This window comes from Neodiprion fabricii, chromosome 4, assembly GCF_021155785.1.
Source record: "Neodiprion fabricii isolate iyNeoFabr1 chromosome 4, iyNeoFabr1.1, whole genome shotgun sequence".
NCBI classification, from domain to species: Eukaryota; Metazoa; Arthropoda; class Insecta; order Hymenoptera; family Diprionidae; genus Neodiprion; species Neodiprion fabricii.
The window spans coordinates 38444577-38468940 of record NC_060242.1 but is presented as its reverse complement, the minus strand read 5'-3'; the positions used below and the strand labels follow the sequence as shown (position 1 = coordinate 38468940).

The following is a 24364-nucleotide window of genomic DNA, read 5'->3' as shown; positions in this document are numbered from 1 at the left end:
CTTTGATAAAATGTAAGCAGCAGTGCGTATATTTAAATTAATACTGTTTTTATGCACTCGTTGCTCCTTATTCGAGGTTTTATCTCTGAGTATTTGTGATGGCGGGATGACGAATTATAAATAGTGATTCTTATATAATTTGGCAATTTTAAATTTGCTTTTCGCTCTAGTGAGTCGGTTAGTGAAATATATAATCATAGGAATCAGGAAGTTAACGATTATAAAATTTTTATTACTATTGCTCAATATATTCGATGATATCCAATTGAATTGAACAGTGATACATTACACTGCATTATTATATAATTTTTGTCAAGATGTTATTAACGGATAGAGTTTAAATGTAGAATTATAATAATATATCATGTGCGTAATCGTATAAGGACGTATGCGCCAAAAAGGCGTACGCGACGATAAATGAGCGAATAATTTTTTTTACTGCATTCGCTACAACCACTCAAAACACATACCTACACTAAAGTAAGTCGAAAAAATAAATAAATGTAGAAGACCTTATGTTTGGTGGATACGCCCTTTCAGCACCAAAATATATTTTCATTTATCGCATTTATGAATGGTACATCGCACGGCCATTTTTGTTTCTTTTAACCTTCGAATCATAAAAATTTATCGATTTCGCGGAAAAAATTTTAATTTCTCATTTTCTCGAATTATATTTTCTCAAAAAATGATATCGAACGTGACTGCGTAAGGTCATATGTCGGCACATCCGACCTTCTACCGTTAGTTGATCCATTTTTCAATTTCAACGTTTTTAAACGTATTCACATGTTTTTCGCGTATATAAAAAGGGAAAAAGCCCTATACCTTTACGCGTGATAAATGGTCGTATATTTTAAATTGCATGATAAAATACATGAGCATTTCGGTCCTAACGCTATGTGATTTATCAGAAAATAATTCTCAGTAGAGAACAGTTTATAAATATCATCATGTGTTCATAATATTTTTCAAAGGGTATGAAAATGTTCGCAAGCTTCGTTGTACTATTCAATACTTGTAAAATTTTATATTAAAATTATTATTATTAATAGCTTGTTGGTAATGCGTCTTGTTGCTGTGTCAATCGAATACTGATCAAAGAATTACCAGATGCGGCCTATTTTTAAGTGTGAAAATTGAAATAGCTCTGGGGAATATAAAAGGCAAACGCGCGCTAGCTTGGCTTTAGTTGATTTTGAAGCGTATGCCGCTCTAGCCAATCACTTATAAAAATGCAATCTCACAGTACAGTGTTTATCTTCGGTATAATTCTTCTACCATTCGTTGCACTTGCCTCCCCAGATGAACTGTAAGTGAAAGTTGTTATAACTGCACATTTACTTTTCTAGTATTAAAGATAAAATAGATCTTTGTGTATTGTCTGGGGATAATCGCGCTGATCAAGCATTCAATTTAATTTTAAATAACAGTTATCATACTGCTATATTTTAACGGGAATAATATAAAACTGGAATTTGTAGGGCCACGAATATTTATGACACAGTGTATAAATATTGAAGAGTGATAATTAGACATTTCATTAGACTAATATTACGCTTCGAACGTATTAATTCAATACCTGAATACTAGCCCATCATTATATAAATTATTAAATGCATCCATGAATATTCATGATCTTATATACGCAAACAGTACACTTTTTTTTTTTAATGGATATTAAAGCAATAGTGAAATATATCTGACGAACTCGTCAGTTTGGTAACGAAAATTTCGCAGGGTACTTTGATTATTGCAGAGTAAGATTGACACTTTGATCATTGTATAAAATCATTGAGCCTATGATGGTCACAGCATGATGATGAAATCAGTTCGAAATGTATGCTAATGTGTGCACGAAGGTCATCACCATCATGCGAAAACATTCTTGATACATTTCACCCGTGTATATCTTGTCCATAGGTTGAGCAGTCTAAATATATGATTCTTTTGCGTTTCATTGTTTGGTACTGTTCAAACTTCTGTTTAATTTACATGGTAGATGAAATGTAATTGTAATTTTATTATTTGCTGACTTGTTTGTTTTTTTTTTTTTTTTGCTTTAACTAGATGATCCCGTTCGAAGAGATGAACGTATGTGTAAATATTTAATATTCACACAATTTATGATTTATTGTAGGCCGGTGATTACTGAATGCCTATAATACTGAAATAATGTAGATACATACATTTGAGGCTTTTCTTATTTTAAGATTAATGTAAAAAATATCCGAGAGGTAATCGTAATTTGTATTAAAAAAAAAATTGTGGCCAGACGTCACAGTTATATTTTAAAGCAATAAAGTAACAGTGTGGAAGGTAAACATATAGCTTACAGCAAAAATAAGGCAACGTACGAAAAACGGTAACCATGCAATTGTATGTATGACCGTACGTGAATAAGCATACTGGCATTTTCTGGCAATCCAGGGATAAATTTTGCTATGTAGGTGAAATAAAATGAATTTTTATAAATTTTTGAGGCAAAAACACTTTCACTTGCCCGTAAATTTTAGAGAACCATGATGTGGTAAGTATGTTGCAACGCATAAAGCATACAACGCAACTGATATTTCGGAAACCATCAAACTTTCAGTAACTAAACAAATACGTTTACAATTCCATGCATAGATCAAATCCAAGGGATCAGGAATGCGTTCAAATTCCAAAAGTAGTTACAGTGGAACAGGTCACTGAACCAGTACAGCATGCAGAAGGGCCTCACTGGAATTATCAATCCCAAACATTGATCTTTGTTGATATTCATGCACAGAGGATTTATCACCTGAACACAGTAACAGGAAAATTGACATTTGCTTATATAGGTATTTTTGATTAATCTTTTATGCATTCTCCCGCCTACAAGGTCCGGCTTGATAAATCCACTAATTTCTATCATTTTTATGTTGTGATTTTTTATTCAGCCAATGGTCCAGTCGGATTTGCAATTCCCGTTGAATCTTCGCCGGACCAATTCATAGCAGGATCTGGAACAGATCTTGTGCTTGTTACATGGGATTCTGAAACTAATTCATCCAATCCTCAAATTGAACTTTTGTTCACCGTCGATCGTGATCGCAATGGAACTCGTTTCAATGATGCAAAATGCGACTCACATGGACGCCTATGGGCTGGTGACTATACATACAATATATAAACAACAATATATCATGCAATATATAATCAACGCATTCATTTTGGAGAATTAATTCTCTTTCAAAGAACACCCATAAGGACTTATTCGTTACTACGTACCCAAAATCTTCGCACCATTTCCTGGAATCAATAGTTTTTAAGGATTCAATTTCTTCTTTTCATAAAAAGGAACTATGGGACTAGAAAGTTCAGCTGGTGATATTGTGCTTCATCAAGCATCGTTGTATCGGATAACGTCTGATTTAGTTCCTGAGAGAGTCATCGTACCAGTGAGCCTCAGTAATGGTCTAACATGGAACCATGGAAACAACAAATTTTATTACATTGATACTCCAACGCATCAAATTGCTGCTTATGACTTCGATGCTAATACAGGAAACATTTGTAAGTAATTAAGACATTTCGGTTGATGCGATAATGAGCGAAATATCTTTTTCAGCAAAGAAACGGATCGCATTTGATCTAGAAAAACATAACATCGGTGGTCATCCTGATGGTATGACCATCGATACTAACGACAATCTGTGGATAGCAGTATACGGTGGAAGACATGTAAGTAGATATTGTAGCAAAATAAAATATGTACACTATAACAATACAAAGTCCATAAACAATACAAAACAGTGGATACTATATTAATGTAGACATAATCTGTATTCACCTTCAATTTAACTTTCAATTGTGTATGTATAGATACTTAACATCGATCCAGTCGAAGGTAGATTGCTTCGAGCCATTGAAATTCCAGCTGACAAAGTGACAAGTCTAATGTTTGGTAGTCCTTCGATGGATATCTTATATGTGACGACTTCTCGGTACGGCATGACAGATGCTGAAATTACAACTCAGCCAAGGGCTGGCTGTGTTTTTGCAGTAAAAGGCTTGGGAGTCAAGGGTTACCCAGCAAACACATTCACCCGAAATGGAACAAGTTCTTAAATTAATAATTAACACATTACTGACCATAGCATATATTACTCTCGTGAAAGTTCCGCAGAGGTGATATTTTTTATACAACAGGTAACTGTGACAATATACATGTATGTACATACATCTATCCTATGGATCTGTTAATTTATTTCAATTTTCTGTAAGGCAGATTTGTATTCCAAAACACTGATTGTTTTTGTATATTTTCATATTTCTATGGTAGAAAGGTAATAGCTGTACGAGGATCAACAAAAAGTTCAAGAAATTTTCAATTTATAAAGTAATTGGAATATAATGTATGAGTATGTTATGGATGTAATAATAAGCGATTCGCTCTAAGGCGTCTTTTTTACCTTCATTTAATATCAAATAAAATATAATTTAATTCATAATAATTAAGATACAAATTTTTTTATTTCACCTACACTTTAAACGCAGGGGAATATTATTATCACATTTAAAAAGTTTCTGCTCTCTCACAATCAAGATATGCTCTTTAAGGAGCACGATATATGCATGTAGTTTTATAAAAATTTTATCTATATTCTTACAATCAGATTATTCATTTAAACACATTCATTCGCGGATAATTGTGACTTTGTTTGCGAAGGAAGTTATACTCTTTTGAGAAATATGAGATTAGTTAATTGTGGGAGTTCCTATACTTAGAAGCCTTGAGCATTAGTTAATAACATAGATGTACTGATGCAAGACGGTATAAGTATTCATTTGCAATTCATAATTAGCTTTAGAAATTTACTGAAACATAATAACATATAATACGTATATACTAATATAAACAGAAAAAAAATACACTAAGGTTGATTAGCTCTCTCGAATGAAGCGTCAAATTATAAAAACATGAGTTCGTGATTACTTCGATAGTCAATTTGTGAAAATATAATGGCGCAATTCCGCCTGATTCAACTAATTGTGGTAGCGTCCAAAAGTGACCTGATTGATAATGTAAAACACAATGCAGCTTACTCTATTATCGTACTTTACTAGTTGGCAGTTATTTTTCATATGATAATAATTAATAAAAAAAATATTATTCTAATCATCCAAAGTGATTATTTCAACACCGTCTTTTTTCAACTTTTCTGATTTTTTCAAAGTACTACTAGATGTAGTCATGGGTTTTCCTCTACTGAGTTCGTACACAGACATGTTATCAGTAACGGGGGGCCTGAGTGGGTCGGAAGCGATGATTTTTTGTTGAGTAACACTAAGCGACGATGGTAGTCCTATTGGGAAATCCATACCGGGCTTGGGTTGGCTTTTGTGCTGCGGAATTATTTCCAAATGGGAATGTTGTTGGAGTTGCGACAGTACGGACATCGCTTCTACGGATTGCGATTGACAGATGGGGTTGGAGAGAGTACTAGCTACGTCTGTTACTGCTGATTTTGATTTATTAGATGTTTTTCTGTACCCAGTTCCCTTTGAGCTCGACCCCTTTGATCCGGATAGTGGAGGCAGTTGGCTAAGTGAAATGCCACTCAATTCTGCAGAAAGATAAGGCGCTTGAGACATAGACGAGATGTTGGGTATACTGTTTATCAAATTTTGGTAGCTGCTAGGAATTGCTGGAAGCTTTTTTGCTGTTTTCTGCTTTTTGGGTGGACAGACTATGTTTGCTGATAGGTGGGCCTGTTGATGTTGTTTCTTAGATAATAATTTATGCTGCAAGGACGTGCCAGAACCCTGAGACGGCAAGTTCATCTGAATCAGAGGTTTCATTGCCATGGATGAGCTGATTCCAGAATGTGCAGCCTGGGGTAGAGAGGACGGACTTGTAGAGCTGGCACTCTTTAAAACCGGTGAATGCGACAATGAACTTTTGTGCGCAGGTTGAGGCTCGGTCAGGGTTTTGGAAACTCGAATTTGCGGAGCGCTCATTTGCTTTGGTGGTAAGGATTTAACTTGCTGAATTACCGAAGGTTTTAATAGCGACACTTGTGTTGCTGTTTTTGGTGGCTGGACAATTTGAGACTTGGAAGTATGAACTGACAATGGATCGTTGCTGGAGCTGCTTTTAGAGGATTTAGTGGAAGATTTGTGAGTGGATGAAGTATTAACAGGAGTTATTGAAATATTGGGCTTTTCCTTGGTCATTGTGGTCGTTGTGGTTGTTGTTGTTGCTTTTGGGGTGGCTTGATGATAAATGGGAGTAGTTCTGGATATAGACGATGTCGTATTACTCAAACTTAGATACTGTTGCATCGTAAGATTTCCCAAATTATTGAGATTGCCCAGATTGCCCAGGTTTCCCAGATTTGCCAAACTCCCCAAGTGACCTACATGGCCCAAGCTACCTGCAGAATTAGCACTACTACTTGCGGTACTCATCGTTGTGACATTACTGATGTTTGGTACAGTACTTGAAATCGCATTCAAACCACTAGCCATACTAGTCATAGTGGATAAACTATTCTGATACTGTCTGATAACTTCTTGATACCCTCCGATTCCGCCTACTTGATTCAGATAATTCAAAGTAGCCAATGTAGCAGGATCGATCATGTTACTACTCATGTTAGCTAGCATAGCAGTTAGAACATTCGTATCCATTAGAGGATTCATGAAATATGAACTCAGAAGCCCAGAGCTGCCATGTTGACCAAGGTAGTTGCCAAAACCGCTTTTCACACCGAATTGGTTAAACATGTTTGCATTTTGTTGCATCGTTTGGTGATATTTGTTGATGTTTGGTGGTCGTCCTCTTGGACGACCGGAACTACTTGATGAAGTTTTGTAAGGCTTACGACTCTGAGAATACTGCGTGAAAGTTGTCGTAACCGGCAGCTGAGTAATTGTGACCTATAATCAAGGAATGTAGTAATGGGTACAATAAGTTATAATTATTCACAATGACACTTTAAGTAGGTTTAAAATTTAGTAAAAAACATCATAGAACCAGAATTAAACTTACAGGAATTGGGCTAGCGATAGCAGCTGACGCAGCTTGTGCATTGACAGTCGGAGCACTAATGGGCACTGCAGTTTTATTCAAAGCTATTTGTTGTTGACACCATTTAGTTGCTGTGTCCAGAACATTTCCTTCAAGATTCTAGAAAAAATAGGTTTTTTTTATTAATGCGCTGTTTCTAATTTATGAATTTTTTGCAAATTGAATAAAATCTCACCCTATTTCCAATGTATGATTTATAAGTATCCGACAAGAGATCGGCAACATTCTTCACATCCATATTCGTGAAATGTTTCTGTACACATTGATATGTTTTGTAAACATCAAGAAGAACTTGTATTCTAGAATTGTTTTTCCACGAGGACGTGGTTTCGGCACCAGTAGGAGGACCCATTGTTGAAACTCTTGTGCGTAGTGATTGTAAGCATAACGTCATTGCTTGATCAGAAAGTTGTTCTCTTTCAGAGTCTCTTAAATATTTCCTGAAAATGTTCACACGTTATTTTATTAATTTTACGTAACTTAGAAACATGTCTCAATGGCTTAAAAATAAAACAATTATTATAATTAGATAATGCAATAAAAAGTATTTCATACTTATCATATTCAGGTTTTTTAGAAAGCTGTGATCCCAGTTCCATAAGCATATCGCTGTCATTAGTTTCCTTCAGAACTTGCATAAGAAGCGTAATGCACTTGGACATATGTGAAGCAAAGCTGCCACCTCTATCAACTTCCTCGACAGGAATTCGCCACACACCCTATACACATTATTTTCCGATTGAGACTTTGATTCTATAAAATTAATGGCAATATGTACTTACATTAAAAAAATTGGAACTTTTTCTTTCATAGAAAAGACCTTGGAATGATTTTCCTGGATAAAATTGGCAATTATATGTGCCCAACAGTAGATCTTTGCATTTTGTAATATCTTTAGTTTTATTATTAAAAAAGAAGTGCGAGAGACGATAAAAAGATTTGTAATGTTGTGGGAAACGCAGTATGCATTGCTCTAGACCTGCTAGGCAATAGGCCGTTAAAGTACCAACTTCTTCATCGGTTAAAAATTCTTCTGAAAAAGAAAGTGCTTATCAGTGAATGGAGGTTAGTCTATTCATTAATCACCTTACACAACTTGTAAAAAATTAATATTATGTGTGAAGACTAATCGGACGGTACATGAGAAACATTTCTGACCTGTTTGTTCGATTGTTTTCTTTTTCTTTTCGGCATCACTGTCAGAGTCACTGTCACTGAGACTGGATGTATCACTATCAGAGCTATCGTCACTGCTGCTCGAATCATCGCTGCTGCTTGAACTTGAGTTATTAGTTTCAGTTGTAGTTGTCGTCTGAGTTGTAGTTGTACTTTCCTGCGATCCTCTGCGGCGCAAAGCCACATCATCTTTGATTACTTCAACCGGTAACTTTTTTTTCTCTTCTTGTCTCTGTTTGATTTCTTTGCCCTGTTAAGTAGGAAACATGGCTGAATTAGGTAATCGCAAAACTGTATTACAATGTGACTGAGATTATCCAGCAGATGCCTCAAATATTTTTGTAACGCTACTACCAATATTAACATTATCTAATACATCGAGGAATTGTTTGAAATAACTTTACAGTAATTGGAAATCGGTTTAATTGAAAAGAAAGATCAAAAATATGGATGCCTTGTGTTGAACTATTTGATTAAAGTAACTACATACTGAGGAATCTTCATTTTGTAGCCACCTTCCTTCAGATTTTCTAATATCTTCATCATCAGGAGATGATTGTTGGGTTTCTTCTTGGCTTATTTCCATTGCTTGTTTCATTAGTACATCCATCAAATCCTGAATATTTTCTTCCTTTACTACGTTATCAACCTGTTCTCCCATTGCCTTTGATGAGTCTGCAACGTTGCCTTTGGATTCCTCAGTCTTTGCCTGTGTACAGTCTGTGTCAACTCTTTCCACAGCATTTAATTTATGCTTCTCAGATCTCAAGTCCTCATTTTCATCGCTAGATGTCAATGTGACGACGTCTTCCTCTGAAGTCTCTTGAGAATGAGTAATTTCGCAAACTTTTGTTATCAAGTCATCTATCAATGCAACCACGTCTTGCATTAATTGTAAATGCGAGATATTATTTAATTTTACTCGTTTTGTAGGATCGTTTGTGTCCTCTCTAGAGCGTTTCTTGGTTTGATCGTGCAGCTTACCAGCTTCTAATCTATCTTTGGATTTATCAATAATCTCAATTTCTTCGATACTATTCGAACATTGTTCTAATGTTGTGATGTGTCGAGGATACTCGATAATTTTCCTTGTATCCTTAGAAATAATTCTACTATCAGAATCTGACCCATCTTCTTCCCCTTTCTTAAGATTGCTTTTTGACTGATACCTCATGAAGGCACTATTTGCACAGTTCTTTAAATACTGTTGGAACAATAAACCCAGAGATTTTTTCAAAGGTTTTCCCTCATGCTGCTCAAGATATTTTAATATACTCGCGTGTATTCTATAATAAACTTCTAATGCTTCAACAGAAAGGTTGTGAGGGTTGCTGTAATTGATTTTTCGAGGGTAGCTTGCGTTGTTTTCGTACAGAAATAAACTGGCCTAAAACAATGATACCCTGATATTAAAATAGATAATCAAAATAAAAGATAAAACGACTAGAATCACGTTCACTATAACCAATACTGTATCAATCAATTTATGTATTTTTACCAACCTTATGATAATTTTCTAAAAATACAGGAGGGTCTTCATTTTTCTTCTCGGCAATCTTTCCAAGGATATAGTAAGTCAACCATCTGTCGTCCTGTAATCCCGCAGTTTCATTCAACAGCCTATTTGCTGATAAGAAACAATGAGCAGCAAGTTCAAGCATCGTATCTTTCCTTGTTTCCAATATCTCAAACTTCTCCATACTCAACTTGTGAGCTTCTTGTTTAAGAACTCGAGAACAGAAGGAGTGAACCATGTACACAAAATTTCCATATTCGATCCAGGTAACCGAGTGTCCAGGAGTTAATTCACTAGCTCGCTGATAACTATATTGAGCAATTTTAGCTTTGTCCAAAAAGCTATTTTCGTTTCTAATAACACATGCGAAAATCATCAGTTACGTCGAAAATATTGTACTCTTCAGAGTTTCTGAGTCCAACGCGGTATATTAAAAATTTTTGTAACATATGAAGATAATTTCTTTAAAAGTATACTCACTTAAGGGTTTGGCAGCTATTTAATCTGATTTGTAGCTGCGTACCAGTAGCCATGGCGAGACCAGCCCATGAATTAAATCTTAGAGGATGTAGGCATAAGTCCAATAAATAGTATCGAATACCATGCGACCAATCGCTCGACTTGAAATAGTAGTCTCCCAGCAAGTAATAGATCGAGGATATCTGATATGGCAAAGGTTTTGAGACAGTAGGCATTTTTTCTCTGTCTCTCCTTATATATGCCAACATGTCATCGGCTATTAAGGCTGGATCGCTCTCCGGTGGAACTAAGCGTGTTATTTTTTTGAAAAGGCTCTCCATTTCTGACGAAATTGACAGTACCTTGTAATCATCTATAGCAGGTAATACATCAAGTTTATAGAAATCGTATAACTGTTGAGCTGCTTCCCAGGTCAATTTCATTTGCGGCACTCCGTGCTCCTCCAAATATTTTGCTTTAGATTTATTGGTTTTACTCGGATAGGCATACAAGCAGTAGAGAACTTGCTCAACATATTTCCAAAGTTTATCTCTAATATGATTTAGTTGAGGCGTTTTTAACCGTGGTATTGTGACATTCATAACGAATAGCAATAGCTTTGCTTCGTTGATGCAACACCAAGAACGTCGTCCAAGAAATTCATGAGCCGTGAATAAGAGCATTAACGAAGCAGGAATGTCTTCTTCTTCATCATCAGAGTCGGAGTTGTTAAAATCATGCGATTTATTTTTTTGCTGTACTATTGGCTTAGCCCGTTCTTTGTCTTCCTCACTAGTTTTATGTAAGAAAGCAATCAAGTCAATTATAAGTAAACAAAAAAAATCTACTACAATTTTTTACTTACTGTTGCAGAATATGATGCAACAGAATCCAGGGCAACACTGTTTCCAAAGGCATTTCAATAGCATTTTCCGGTACATCTAGTTGGTAGCAAACTATATGAACCAAATTTTGTACCAATCTCGTAAGACGCGAGGCAGGTAGATATCGTACTGTGAAAATCAATGAAAACAATATATTAAAATAAAATTTTTAGGGCTTAGATTTCAAATCATGAATTCAAACTTTCAACTTAGACTTACCTACAAAAGTACTGACTTCTGAAACACAAGCCTCGAGTCTTGTGAGACAATTTAATACAGCCGTTGTCCACTTTTTTTGTTCTATTTCATCGGTGGCATTTAAATAATTGCGCCATGCTTCATTCAGACATGCCTCTGACCAGATGTAACAATCCTGCAAACATAAACAGCTTAGCTGACAAATCTTAGCCAACAAAATAATAATAAATTAAAATATTATTCAGAACTGTCCAAGAGGTTTCAAATACAACTTGTTCAGAACTCAGAAGTTTGTTAAATAAACAATCATCATGTTATTTTCATACCTCATATTGTCCAAGCTGCCACAAGCTATTAAGTAGCATCGAAAGTTGCTCAGCTCGATCAATAACTTCATCATTATTTACCATTAGCTTGTTCTGTTGTTTCGCAAATTTGAATGTATCTTGCAAAATGCTAGCTAACTCGAAATACTTTTTCTCTTCATGCAAGTATTGAATCTCTCGAAGTTTTTTGCCTCTATGAAACAAATAAGTTGGTTAGGATATTATCAGCTATTAATGCGTTGAGAAAAAAAAGTTCAGTTCAAAGTCAAAAGAAAAGTCGTATATTGCAGGATGTCAATAAATTTATAACAAACGCATAAATTAATAACGAAAAACATAACGTTACTTGATAATAAATCATCAACAAAATAATAATTATTCTTTACTCGCCGTATTTGCTTAATAATATTGTAACAACTTATAGATAGTTTTATAGACGAACTGAAAATTAACAATACTTGAATTATAATATTTTGGGCACAACAATTACCTTTGTACTGAAATCAGCATTTTTTCAACAGATTTAACGCTTATATACGAATTATGTTTGCAGTTCGGAAGTTTCAGAAACATATTGTCACCTTTGCCTTGTAATTCCTTTAGATGACATAATAGCTGAAATTACAATAAACGGATAGAATATTATATTAAATTTGGTCGAGTTGGTCTATTAATTATGTGCTTAAATATCACCCCATGGTGCAACAAATCTCTCTACTAACAAATTCAGCATCTTACCGATTCTAAGCTTTCAATCACGATATCAGTGTCCCCTTGGCACAAAAATAAGTTAGCTTTTAACCAGAGGACTCTGAAGAAGAATAACACGTATTGCTCATTGAACAAATCATCTCGAACACTCGTGAATATTATTTGACCCAACTCCTCGGATGGCAGTCCAGTGCCCATTTTATCAACACTGCAACATAAGTTGACTGATAAGTTTTTGTACCTCACAAAGTTACTATCGAGATAGATACAAAAACTTACGTTGAACTAGGCAAAATGCCTGGTTTATTATTCAGCCATCTATCTGTATGCAATTCTCCATACAAAAGTGTCATCTCGGCATCAAGTTTTAAAATATTATCGTCCGCATCGTCATTGAAGGGTGAAGGATGCGGAATGTGCTGCCTATCAATGTAAAACAAATAGGAGAGGCAATTTGAAATCATTTAAAAAATTTTAAGTAATATGCCTATTTACTATCTGACATTTTTTTCTATAATTGGACTATATCATTTTTAAAAATTTTTTTAAGACAACTCCGACATACTCTGAATACATGCAAGCTTTTTAATGTGCTTTTTAATAGTGCTCTTACCTGGTAAATACATATGTTTCCAAATATACTTCAGGCAATCCTTTGGGCCAGACATGATTCCATTTTGTGCACAAAAATTCAGTAAACTTGGCCATAATAATCATTAGATTACTTTTTTCGGTATGTTCAGCGATGAATGCTGCCACATCAGCTTTTTCCTTGTCCGTGCCAAAGTACAGCTCTTGATTCTCACTAAAAAGAAAATTGGTTGCTCACTGTCCGATCTCAGCTCAGAACTTTATTTTTGTGGATCATAAGATCATGTTTTCCATATTATTGATTAACTTTAATAAAATAATATTTACTTAGATATAGGACTGCCAGGTTTTGAGCTCTCTGAACTCTTGGAACCTTCCGTAGTGTTGCTTCCATTTTCACGACATGCAAATAGTCTGTACAAATCCATTGTATCCATTGAATCCTCCATAGATTTCAGTGGATTTTCTTTTCTGAGGCGCACAGTGTCTGGTCTGCATATTCAAAGTTATATGTTAATCTCTTAAGTGATCGTAGTTTTGTTTGTCTTTCTTTTTTTTTTAAATATCAAGATGCTGCGCTAAGGTCAATATTTCAAGAACTAGGATAAATATAAGCTGCAACATGTTTATCAATTTGCTACTACTCCTTTACTTTGAACCGGTTAGAATCTTTAATAAAATAAATAAAAATACGTACAATAAAGTACTGGGGAATATTCTTTTGAGCGATTCTTCTAACTGAACATCATCTCGTTCCGCCTCGCGTCGATTTGAACTTCGAACTCGTGCCGACCTCCTCATACTTCCACTGCTCCAAGCCCATTGTTCCAAAAAACAAAGTGAACTTCTACGTCGCTTCTTTACTTTCCTACCTTCTTCTTTGTCGTCTGTTTTTTCGCTGGATTTATCTTCAGTTTTCGAAGGTTTATCCAAAGATTTGTCTGTGGCTGCACCATCTGACTTATGACTTAGTTTCTCATCTAACTTTTCGTTGAGCGGTTCTTTTTCGCTCGACTTATCTTCCGAACTGACAACTTGCTCCCTGCATTTACTAGATGAGAATTTTTCTAAATCAGTCTCAGTCTCTGAGGTAATCTGATTCGACTTTTTATTAACAATTGGTTCTTCCAGTTGCAGGTCTTCTGGATCCAACATCTTTAAAGGATCTTCATCTTCTATTATTTGAATATCACTAGAAGATGATTTCCTTTCATCTTCCATATCGACTTCCATATCAGTATCAATGTTATCTTTAAGGTCAGAAGTCGGCGTATCATTTTTTCTGTCGAAATGATCAGCGTCGTTTTGGATATCATTTTCACTATCTAACGCTTGAACTTCATCTCCATCTTCGTCGACAAGCATAATGCTTTTATCTTCAAAAATTTGATTATGCGTTTCTTCGATCCTAACAAAATTTATGACGCTTTCAGTGTTTTGTTGTTTCTCATTCCCTCCAGGTTCCACATCGATGCAGTTTGCACCTGTGGCATTTCCATCATCTTTTCCTCTTGTGTCTGCCTGGTGTATATGGAGCTTAATGTGGCTGACAAAGTTACAATTATTGTCTGTAATGTGTGAATGCATGCTGATTAAGCTTTCTCCTAAATTGAGCCACGTCAACTCAGCGATGGGTTTGTTTAAGACCAAATCTGGAAGTGGCTTAAGGCAAAATTCTGGTCTACAAGCTTCAGACCATTTTTCAGCCAGGTCTCTAGCCTCTGCCAATAATTTATCTCCAACAACGCGATCATATTCTGTGTCTATTGACGGGTCCAATTCCCAATCGCTATTGTAAACCTTGTAGCATTCTTCAAAGCTAGGAATATCTTTGAAAATTTTATCTCTGAAGGCCAGTCCTTTAATGTAACTGGAATCTCTCTCCAAAGCCATTGAAATATATAAAAGGCAACTCATATAATCAGGAACTGCATACAAGACAGTTATTATGCTATCTAGACTTGGCCAATGATTAGGATTGCATTTTAAACCATATTTAAAAGATGAACAGGCTAATTCAAGGTTGTAAGTCTTCGTAGCCAGAGTTCCCAGTTTGTACCAAAGCATCACATCTGTATCGTCGAGATTCGTAGCTTCCCAGTAATTGTCTATCGCGTCTTGATAATTTCCCATTTGTGCCTGTATCGCGCCGATGTTTTTAAAACAAGAATATTTGAGGGACAGCATTGGCCGTGGTCTGCCATCGGGAATCTCAGGCTTTTCAACTTGATCTAATAGTTCAGTGTCAAGAAGATCTTTCAGGAGCGTCAAGGCGTCTTCGTTCCTATTCTGTCGAAGTAGGTCCAAGGCTTTGTTGTACTCCGTGAGCGCGATTTGTTCCTGTCATTTTTATTATTTTGATAGGTTAGGTTAGGTTAGGTTACGTTTTAGAGGTTAAAATCAGATATAAACGAAATTATATGCTACAGTTTACCTGAGCTTCCTTAGTTATCGTCGGTACATCCTCGTCTTCGCTCTCCTCGCTTGAATCTTCGTTCAATGCGGATATTTTAATCATTTTTTATATTTAACCAAATAACCATCACTGTTTTTATGTACAATTGTACGGTTTTCGTGCCTTCATAAACAAATCACCGGGTGCCAAAAAGTCCAAAACTCGAGTCAACCTTTCATATTACGAGTGCATTCTGATTGGCCTGCGTCGAGATAATTCGCAGATAAACTGCAGTCAGACTGCAGTCATCTATAACCAGCGATGTCCCGTTGTAATAAGGGATGAGATTGAAATAAGTTTAAAAAATTCATGAATAGTCGTTTATAGGTAATTGATAACATTTCATTAATCTAAGATTTATTGATTAGAAGCCAGAAGATTATTTCACATGGGAACGGCTTTTCATGATTCAATTCAGGGTCTTATTTTTTCTGAACTTTATTCTTGATATTGTAGTTTCATTAGCGGACACCCTGTACATACATGTGGAACAGTAAAATGAAGCTAATAGGTTGCTAGTGAATGTCATAAGTAAATAAATCTTACTGAGACGTATTTTTTTTGTCGTCTTATAATAAATATTTAGCAGTGAAATAAAAATAACTTCGAAACGTTGAAATATATGCTGAGGCAGAAACATATTTTGAAAAATGTATGGCTCCCACTAATGCGATTTCAATGGAATATATCGTCTCCAAGTATTTTGTTATCGTCATTAAACACGACTGAGTGTAAATAACGTTATCAATTATGGGCAGAAAACAAGTAATACATACCTGTTATAGTTCATAATCACATCAGTAAGAATAAATATGTAAAATCACCTCATTTTGTACTTAGATAATTGGTTGATAAAATTATCTGCCAACTGGAATAGATTTTACAATTGAAATAAAAACAATAGCACCTTTGACACCACTTATCTTGTTTGAACGGAAAACAGGATAAAATATAATGTTTGATGTCATTTTAAGCTGAGACATGAAATACTACTGCCTGGTATAACATCGTTCATGAGTTCTACTATAACTAACTGTGCAATTAAACAAAAAGAGAAAGAAAACTTTTTTATGTCACACACTGGCCATATGACTCGTTGTAGAATAAACAAATACTCCAATAAAGAGTGTTTCGAGCTGAGGAAATGTACATATCATGGGGTAAGATGAAATTCAATACAGTTAAACTCTCATAAATTAAACGCAAAAACGCGTCATCATCACCAGTAACTCCAGTCTATCAATTCTTGAACTACGATTTTAGATGTAACTACAGTAGAGATAATTATTAGTACATACTTATGTCACCACAATGTCCGAGTGAATTAAATGATGCATTATAAACCATGTATATTTGATATAATGTATTATTAACACATATGACAAGCTTGGTACGGAGGTATAATTTTTACAATGGTACAAAATGATTAATTAGAATGTAGCCATCCGAACTCAGTTATGACAAAAGATCGAAGAAACAATACGCTATATTGAAAGTTTGCATGAAAAACAGAGGTAGATCGAGCCAGAACTGTTTTTAAAGATTTTTTATCGGTTATTATCAATTTGGAATAATTACCAATAATTATTGTAAAAATATACATTGCCGAATTGTGTTTAAGCATCAATCATTAATTTAGAATTATCACTTATTGTAATGTATGATCACTTCATTTAAAACGACTGATTGATTTAGATATTCTAAATATACTCGTAAAATATATAAAATTCCTCTTTGGCTGTGGCACAGACATTTTATAAATGTATACCAAAACCGTTTACAAAATTATGTTTTTATTGTATCATATCAATGAGAAATGATTATAAAACGGCTATTACAAAATTTGTACAAATTTCAAATTAAATACCGTTTAATGCTATCAACATTTAATCCATAAATACGATACTATCTGACTTTTTATACTTCATTAGTAAACTGGTAGAATGTGTACTGTTCAACAATATGAACAAATCTCTAGAACAACGATATCGTTGCAAAGCAATCACTTTGAAATCTATTTCATTGACTGGTTGAAAGGTGAGCAGCAGACGCTGAGGTATTATACCTCTCATTTCTCTGTAATCAAAATAAACACCAGTGTTACATGAAGAGTTAGTGAGCCAGGATACAGTGGACACAACAATGGCTAGTATTACTGTGGTTCGTTTACTTTCAACTTTAAACTTTACAGTAGATACTCAAGTAGAAAGTAATGGAAATAAACCACAAAATTTATCAGTCCTGACCATTGACTGTAATTAACATTTAATCAGCCTAACCTATAACCCATAATTCTGAATTTCATTGTTAGTATGGTGGAGCCAAATCCTAATTTTGGTATGTTACAAAATTGCATAGTATTGAAACCAACGCCAACTTGTTTTCTTTCCAATTGTTCCTGATGTGAATTCTATCTACAACCTAATGCTTTTTTTTAATCAATTGACAGATGCTGAATTGAAACATCATTACTGGGCAGCATCGTTTTTTCTACCGTTTGGCTCGATTTTTGTCCTTGCTATCGTGGTTCTGCTAATGGTAAGATTATTCAATCTTCAAACGTTTCATACTGATTTTAGCCTTGAAGTTAGTGAAAACAATTTGCAATGTTTGTTAGAAGAAAACGAATTATTGGAAATATTTTAGGAAGTTAAATTCTTGTAATCAGAAAATGTGTTAGAAACCTTAGGTAACCATGTTTACTAGAATCGATTCATAGGTGATCAATGTAATTTAACCCGTTGGTTATTCTTTGTAGGTATTATTTAAAAGATGTCCATACGTAATAGCTGGAGTTGCTACATCACTACTTGCCATGACTGTTATATTCGTAATTATCACGTCCTTCAATAACACACCACTTTACTCTTAAAAATGTAGAAAAGAAAACGTGTTCACCCACATTTTCCAGAGGTTGCGATTTTTTCTTTTTCACTGGCAAAATGTGGTGCTGATTTACTGATCATCATTGTTATCCTACAATGTTCCGAAAATATACTTACTGTTAAACAACTCGACTGTTTGTTTTCATTTGTATCATATCTTCTGAAACTCTGATAACTGTTTCGATGTAGTAGTCTAAGGTTTCTTTCAATTCTTCGTAGCTCTGAAATGAAAAGTAAAAGCTTACTATCAATAACAATAGTACACTTCAGCTCTACCAACAGCTGTGATCAAGTAACTCTAAGATAATAGGAGAAGATCAGAAAACCGCTGAAGGTAGAAAAAACTATTTTTGTAAATATTTTCCAAGAAAATTGGTTTCTACCTCTATATACATGGGATCTGTTTTGCTAGCATGTTCAAGTTCTAGTAGAAGCAATTCTAATGTGTTCAATGGAAGCCACACAGCAGGTGACGTAGCTACCAGTGGTGTTGTCAAACCAAAATACTCTTTCCCTCTACCCAACACAGCACCAATGTATTCAAGAGCTATTGCATTCGCTTCTAAAAGTCGACCGGAATTTAAAATGAGTCTCAGAATTTCTGCCGCATTGCGTTCCTGAAAATAAAAATATAGGATATGAACTTAATTCGCTATTAACAGAGTTAGGTCCATTTTTTCTGCAGTCTATCACTGCGAGAAGAATAATAGTCAATGAGTAAAAACACTTCGGAAGAGAAATTACTTTGTAAGAAGACATTAGCCACTGTGGAAGAAAGGCACCGTGATGCAGTAGATTTTTCGTAACAGCTTTGTGCAATTCACTGCTATTATCCCGTTCGTGTTTCAATGTGAGATGCTCCAATAATCTCCAAGCAATATTTGTGACATTCGAATCTGATACACCTTTATCTGTAAGAAATATATGCATTCCTTGAAATTTGTCGACCTTATATACTCAATGTATAATTCCATACACAAAGACATTGTGAAATTAGCAAACAAATAAATTTTAACTTACCAAAAATTTCGTTATGTATTAGCCAATCCCAAGCGTCGATGTCTTCTTGATAGCTCAGAGTTACGCATTGTGAGGCCAGATTTTCAAGTACAGAAGTTTTCGATAAACTAAATCGGTCACACAAGTGTAAAGCAGTCGTGTACAAACCAACATTGGATAAAATTGCGACAAGTTCGGACGGCCCTATGAAATTGTATAAGAACAATTATTCAAATATTCAACTGTGGACTATTCATTGAGTATGTCCAAAGAAAGTCGATGTACATATTTTTAAGAAAACTCACCAGCATGTGCGATTGTTTGTAACTCCGGACTTAATTTGGCTAATTTTAATCTTGCTGTAACGATGTAATACTCATCTTTGATCTCTTTCAATTCTAACACTTCTACTTGTTTCTTCACTTTATAATGCAAAACTTCCCTGCCATCTATACTCCGTTTTTTTACGGGATCAGTTTCCCCCGATTGCCTTTGATCAGCCACAGGGCGCACAATCCATCTATATCTTTCCTTTACAAGATGCAGTGCATTGATACAAGCCAACAAACATCGAGACTGTTTCAGTATAATTGCAGGAGAATGGGATTCCTGTCCTAGTCGCATGCCTTGTTCGTACATCACTGAAGCAGCTGAAAAAATATGTATACATTACGAAATGAAATGATGCACAAATGGGAGCAAGAATGTATTTTCACTTGATACTAATGAATCGTACCTTTTCGCATGTTTCCCTTATTTATATGGAAGCTATAGAGAAAATTATAGTAATTATTTTCCATAAGATCCATACTCCGTGCCCTGCCTTCAATAATTCTTTCCAGATCTTCGTACATCTCGACATAAGGAAATGTAACTAATTCCAGTAATTTGTTCCTCTCAAATAATGTTGCTACTAGTTGCCTCAAGCAGTCAACTTTTCGGGAAGGATCTGGGTTAGAATTAAGCCAATGATATGCTTCTGTATGATGTTCGAGATTCAGATGTTGTCTAAATACGATTGAATGGAGCGTGGGCAAATTTGGGTTGTCATCTTCAGCTATTGTGATTGCAGTTTCTGCCAGCTCTATTATACAATCTGCGGCATTATGATGTTCAAACAGCTGGATCACCTTCAAGAAGTAATTAACTCGCATGCTACTTTCAGACACTATACAGGCATCTAGTAAGGTGCTGGCCAAAAATGTGTCTGTCAAAATCCCGTTGCACGCTCCAAGGAATTGATCACAGGCCTTGTGTGTTTCACCCATTTCAAGCAAAGACACTGCCATGATAAATTTGCGAGAGGCGCTGTTCCATTCGCACCAAGTACTTAACATTCTAACGTACTCTTGAACAAGCAAATGCTGACAGCTTGATAAAAGCCATTCGGGAAAAATAAAATTTCCTGATATTGGCCAACTGTTTTGAAAAGTCAAGGAAAAAGAACTAACGTGATTCATTGGATTTCATTAATGTATCATATGTTTCATAGTGTGATTAGAAGTTATTTTCTCAGAAAACTCTTTGTTGAAAGGATACACGAACTGAGCCATCAGAGTAACATGTGTTAGCATACTTTCATGCCATGGTACAAGGCCACACGTATCAGTTATCGTATGAGCCATCAAAGTGTGGGCATGTTTTGCACCTCCGCTATGCATAAACAATTCTAAAAGAGACAATGATCTCTGTTGTCTCTGAACAATATTTACTCCAGAATCTGAAAGCTTTAAAAGGCTTAGATGCTGAATACTGGTGTCTCTGAAATTCAAATTGAAATATATTAATTTCAAAAATGGTTTCAGAAATGCTAGGTACGAATGGATTGGATGATGTAGCATAGAAGAAATTGACTTTGAAGCAAACGAAAAGACTAAATTCTGCTAGAATCTCTTAGTTACATAAAAATTTGCACTTACAGTAAAGTTTGAGTTGGTGACGAACTGGCGGTTGATTCACAAATCCACATAACTGCATAATACGCTTGTGTTAGAACAACCGTTCTAGGTGCCAGTGAAGAATTTATGGAGTGTAAGGACCTTGGATCAAATGCTTCAGGCCGCTTCAAAACTAATTGTTGTAGGATCAGCAGATTTCTACAGATTGAAAATCTGAGCTGAGTAATTTGCGATACGCTTTCAGTTATGGCTGACATTCCTAACTGGCTGCTGAACAAGTGACTGACATTCAGCAGGATTCGAGAGGCTTCCTGCACCTCATCGAGCTGCAATTTACTTGGTTGACCAAGATCATAAGTCAGTGCTTCTACCAGCATAGCCATCGCTTGTGAGATGTCATTGATGTTCTCTATTTTACGATTTAATTCCGATTGAAAATCGTAATCGGATAACTGGAATAAAAAAAATGGCTTAGGTGACGTTATACTTAAGAACTTCGCAGAGTAAGTCTCAATTCTCTTCACTTGGTAAAGATAATAAATAAAATGGGCTTTAGGTAGTGTTACAAAAGCTTAAATAGAACTACTCACAGGGTCTTCAGTCTCTAGTACTTGTTTGCATAACAAATCTTCAATAATAATGTCTGGACTGCGTAAATGATATAGTTCGCGTTCAATTCCACTTTTCAAATCCTCAGTCAATTGATTGTCGAGCAAAACTAATGCGGACATCAATGTGATTAAATTTTGACAAGTATCTTCATCTTGGGACAAGACTGGTGTAGTACTGAATCTTTGCACATATGATTTGTCATTGCATAACATTAAATGTTCAAGCGCCTCCATTGGCCGTAACAGGGAAAACGCTGACTTTTTCAGCAAAACTGCCCCATATACATTTGGTAATAACAACAACCCAACAGGTTTTGTACCATTGGCGTAGTATTGGATTACACAGGAATAGAATTTGGACCAGCAGCGATTGGCTATCTCTAAATAGTCATCATCTGAAAGCTCGTAATCCATTACTTCTGCTTGAATTTGAGCTTCTACTGCCATACACACACGTTCCTTCAGAACTGCAGGAGACAGCGACGTGTCTGTTATAATGTTAGAGCGTCGATAAATGCTCAAGGCACGAGTTATGTCCGCTAACGGAAATTGACCAGGATGAAAAATATAGCCAATGTATGCCTGCCTTGGATCTGTTCCAGGATCACTCACGATGTAATCTCTGTCTGGCGGTTGCACTAGCACTGCAGTTTCCCATTCAGAGTTTACTTGTGCACCATTCAATGGTAGCCTTGCATGTGTCACGGCTACTGTGTCCATGTCTGTCGTTCGCCACACTGCCCACAGTCGAGTTGGTGTGAAGGAAAAATCGACCAAATGTTGCTACACAATAACGATTAGGGTGTTATGTTTAAATGGCAATAATGAATTTGAAAAACTAACTAATTCACCAATAGATGTTCAAGTGGCGCGTGAAATTCTTCATCTTGAAAAAGTTTGAAATTTGCAACAATGATTGTATACTTACATCTGGCGCAAATAAAGTACAAATCCTGACAAATTTGAAGAGTCCAGCATCCTGCAGTGGTTTAAGGATGCTAAACTCGCATCCAGTTCCAAATTTTAAAAATGTTCCCAAATAAAGTTCGTTGTCATTGACTCCAACTGTTTTTTTCAAAATGTGTCCTTGCACTCCCTGCAAAGGAACTCTGCTGTCCATGGCAATATCTGCAACTGCCACACACTGGGCTTTACTGCAGGCCCACATCCTGACATTTCCTTCCCGACATAGAGCGAAAAGGTACATTTCGTGACCATACGAATGTAGGACAAGAGACATTGGGACGTGCCCTTCAGAATTTCGGCCTCTAAAAGCAGTCGCGATGCCGGACAGAAATCGGGGAACAATTGAATCTTGTTTCAATTCAGTTGTATGAGTAAGCCCAGTCATTGTATCAAGACGGATTAATAAGATGTTTCCAGTGCTGTATGCGAGCGCAAACAATGCTTCTTCTTGAGGTAAAGTCAGCCATGAGGCTGCTGCATGTGGCACTGATGTGTCTAGAATAGAGAAACATTTCAAATGAATATTTTCAAACATTATAATATTGGTAAGTACAAATGTCAGCTTACTCGTTGTCCCTGTATTGGCATTAACAATATTTTTCGATGCATCGTTAAGGATTGATGGAACACTAAGGTCCGGGTGAGAGCCCAATACATGTTCCTGCAAAGGATATGACTTTGAATAAAACTGAAGATTTTAAGGTATCAGAAAAAGAAGATTAAAATTAAGTGTGTAACAAAATATTGGTCCTACCTGTCGATGTATTTTATCTGGATGTGGAAAAGTGAGTTTGTGAACACTGGATACAGTGACCACTAATATCACAACAGAGTTAACTGTCTCATGTATAGAAATTCCATCCAAGAGTGGCCGGTCCGTAAATTTGTATCTTACTTTACAGTTGGCAAGATTCACATCTAGACTGTGCTCGACAAGTTCAAGAACGTCGTGGGATATGCGCCAGTAGATGAAACGATTTCTTGTAAAATGCTTAGTGCTGTCTTTGTAAGAGTATCCGCCCGCTCTCTCAGGGACTTTTATATCTTGTAAAGTACTTTGACTACCGCCTGTAATAAGCGAAGAGTTACTGAATAGTATTGAACCAGAAAAAAAAATTAAGGGTTGTGACAGTTATACTGTACGAATTTTTATTGAATGCAATAATGCTCATAATCAGAGTATCAACAATAGTAATGAGGTATAATATTTGTTGGGACGTAAAACATAAAAGGAAAAATACGTGTCCGTATAAATAGGAGATAAACGGAGTGTTTGAATGTCATACATGTTTTATCGAGCGTAATTATTAATCGGTTCATACAAGGAATGCGAAAAATAATTCTTCATCGGAAGTTTGTGTGATAGAGGTTAGGTTATCTCACCGGCATTTATCACGATTTCTTTCCACTTCTCCGGTAATGTTTGATCGGGTATAACTTCCCTGTAACCAAGAGGGAACTCCATGTTGTCGGTTGCTATAAGTTTCTTTCAGATATTAACCATATTAAGGAATAATATTTGAAAAACCTTTAGCTCAATCTTCATGCCCAAAAAAGACGCTTTTAGTTGCTAAAATTTCCGCGCGCGGGTTTTCAGATCAATTGGCGCGCAGCTCGAGGGGAGTTTCG

The 24364-nt window shown here is 35.7% G+C and overlaps 4 protein-coding genes across 5 annotated transcripts; 2 read left to right on the top strand and 2 right to left on the bottom strand.

Moving 5' to 3' along the window:
- Positions 1-629: 629 nt before the first annotated feature.
- Positions 630-4265, top strand: LOC124180483 (regucalcin-like). The gene is made up of 6 exons (XM_046566072.1): positions 630-1312; positions 2632-2825; positions 2925-3134; positions 3325-3540; positions 3596-3708; positions 3850-4265. The coding sequence occupies exons 1-6, from the start codon at positions 1236-1238 to the stop codon at positions 4093-4095; spliced, it is 1056 nt and encodes a 351-aa protein (XP_046422028.1). The 5' UTR covers positions 630-1235; the 3' UTR covers positions 4096-4265.
- Positions 4266-5094: 829 nt separating this feature from the next.
- Positions 5095-15496, bottom strand: LOC124180473 (calcineurin-binding protein cabin-1-like). Of its 2 annotated transcripts, none has more exons than XM_046566060.1 (19): positions 15356-15496; positions 13619-15261; positions 13249-13413; positions 12944-13135; positions 12610-12753; positions 12358-12538; positions 12110-12234; positions 11620-11812; positions 11315-11468; positions 11077-11224; positions 10233-11003; positions 9739-10105; positions 8727-9623; positions 8219-8486; positions 7843-8093; positions 7616-7779; positions 7236-7500; positions 7022-7159; positions 5095-6909 (listed from the first exon to the last, which is right to left on the bottom strand). In XM_046566060.1, the coding sequence occupies exons 1-19, from the start codon at positions 15437-15439 to the stop codon at positions 5143-5145; spliced, it is 7917 nt and encodes a 2638-aa protein (XP_046422016.1). In that variant the 5' UTR covers positions 15440-15496; the 3' UTR covers positions 5095-5142. The 2 variants fall into 2 exon arrangements, with proteins under 2 accessions (XP_046422016.1, XP_046422017.1); XM_046566061.1 differs by having other exon boundaries at positions 7843-8090.
- LOC124180475 (nuclear pore complex protein Nup160 homolog) lies at positions 15355-24338 on the bottom strand. The gene is made up of 15 exons (XM_046566062.1): positions 24119-24338; positions 23490-23803; positions 23303-23396; positions 22698-23230; positions 21749-22552; positions 21180-21610; positions 20800-21021; positions 19997-20679; positions 19566-19910; positions 19282-19464; positions 19006-19172; positions 18645-18878; positions 18379-18482; positions 16675-17452; positions 15355-15625 (listed from the first exon to the last, which is right to left on the bottom strand). Exons 1-13 carry the CDS (start codon positions 24198-24200, stop codon positions 18381-18383), a joined length of 4194 nt encoding a protein of 1397 aa, XP_046422018.1. The 5' UTR covers positions 24201-24338; the 3' UTR covers positions 15355-15625; positions 16675-17452; positions 18379-18380.
- On the top strand, positions 17545-18390 carry LOC124180487. Its single transcript, XM_046566082.1, has 3 exons — positions 17545-17713; positions 17826-17914; positions 18135-18390. Exons 1-3 carry the CDS (start codon positions 17689-17691, stop codon positions 18246-18248), a joined length of 228 nt encoding a protein of 75 aa, XP_046422038.1. The 5' UTR covers positions 17545-17688; the 3' UTR covers positions 18249-18390.
- Positions 24339-24364: the final 26 nt, after the last annotated feature.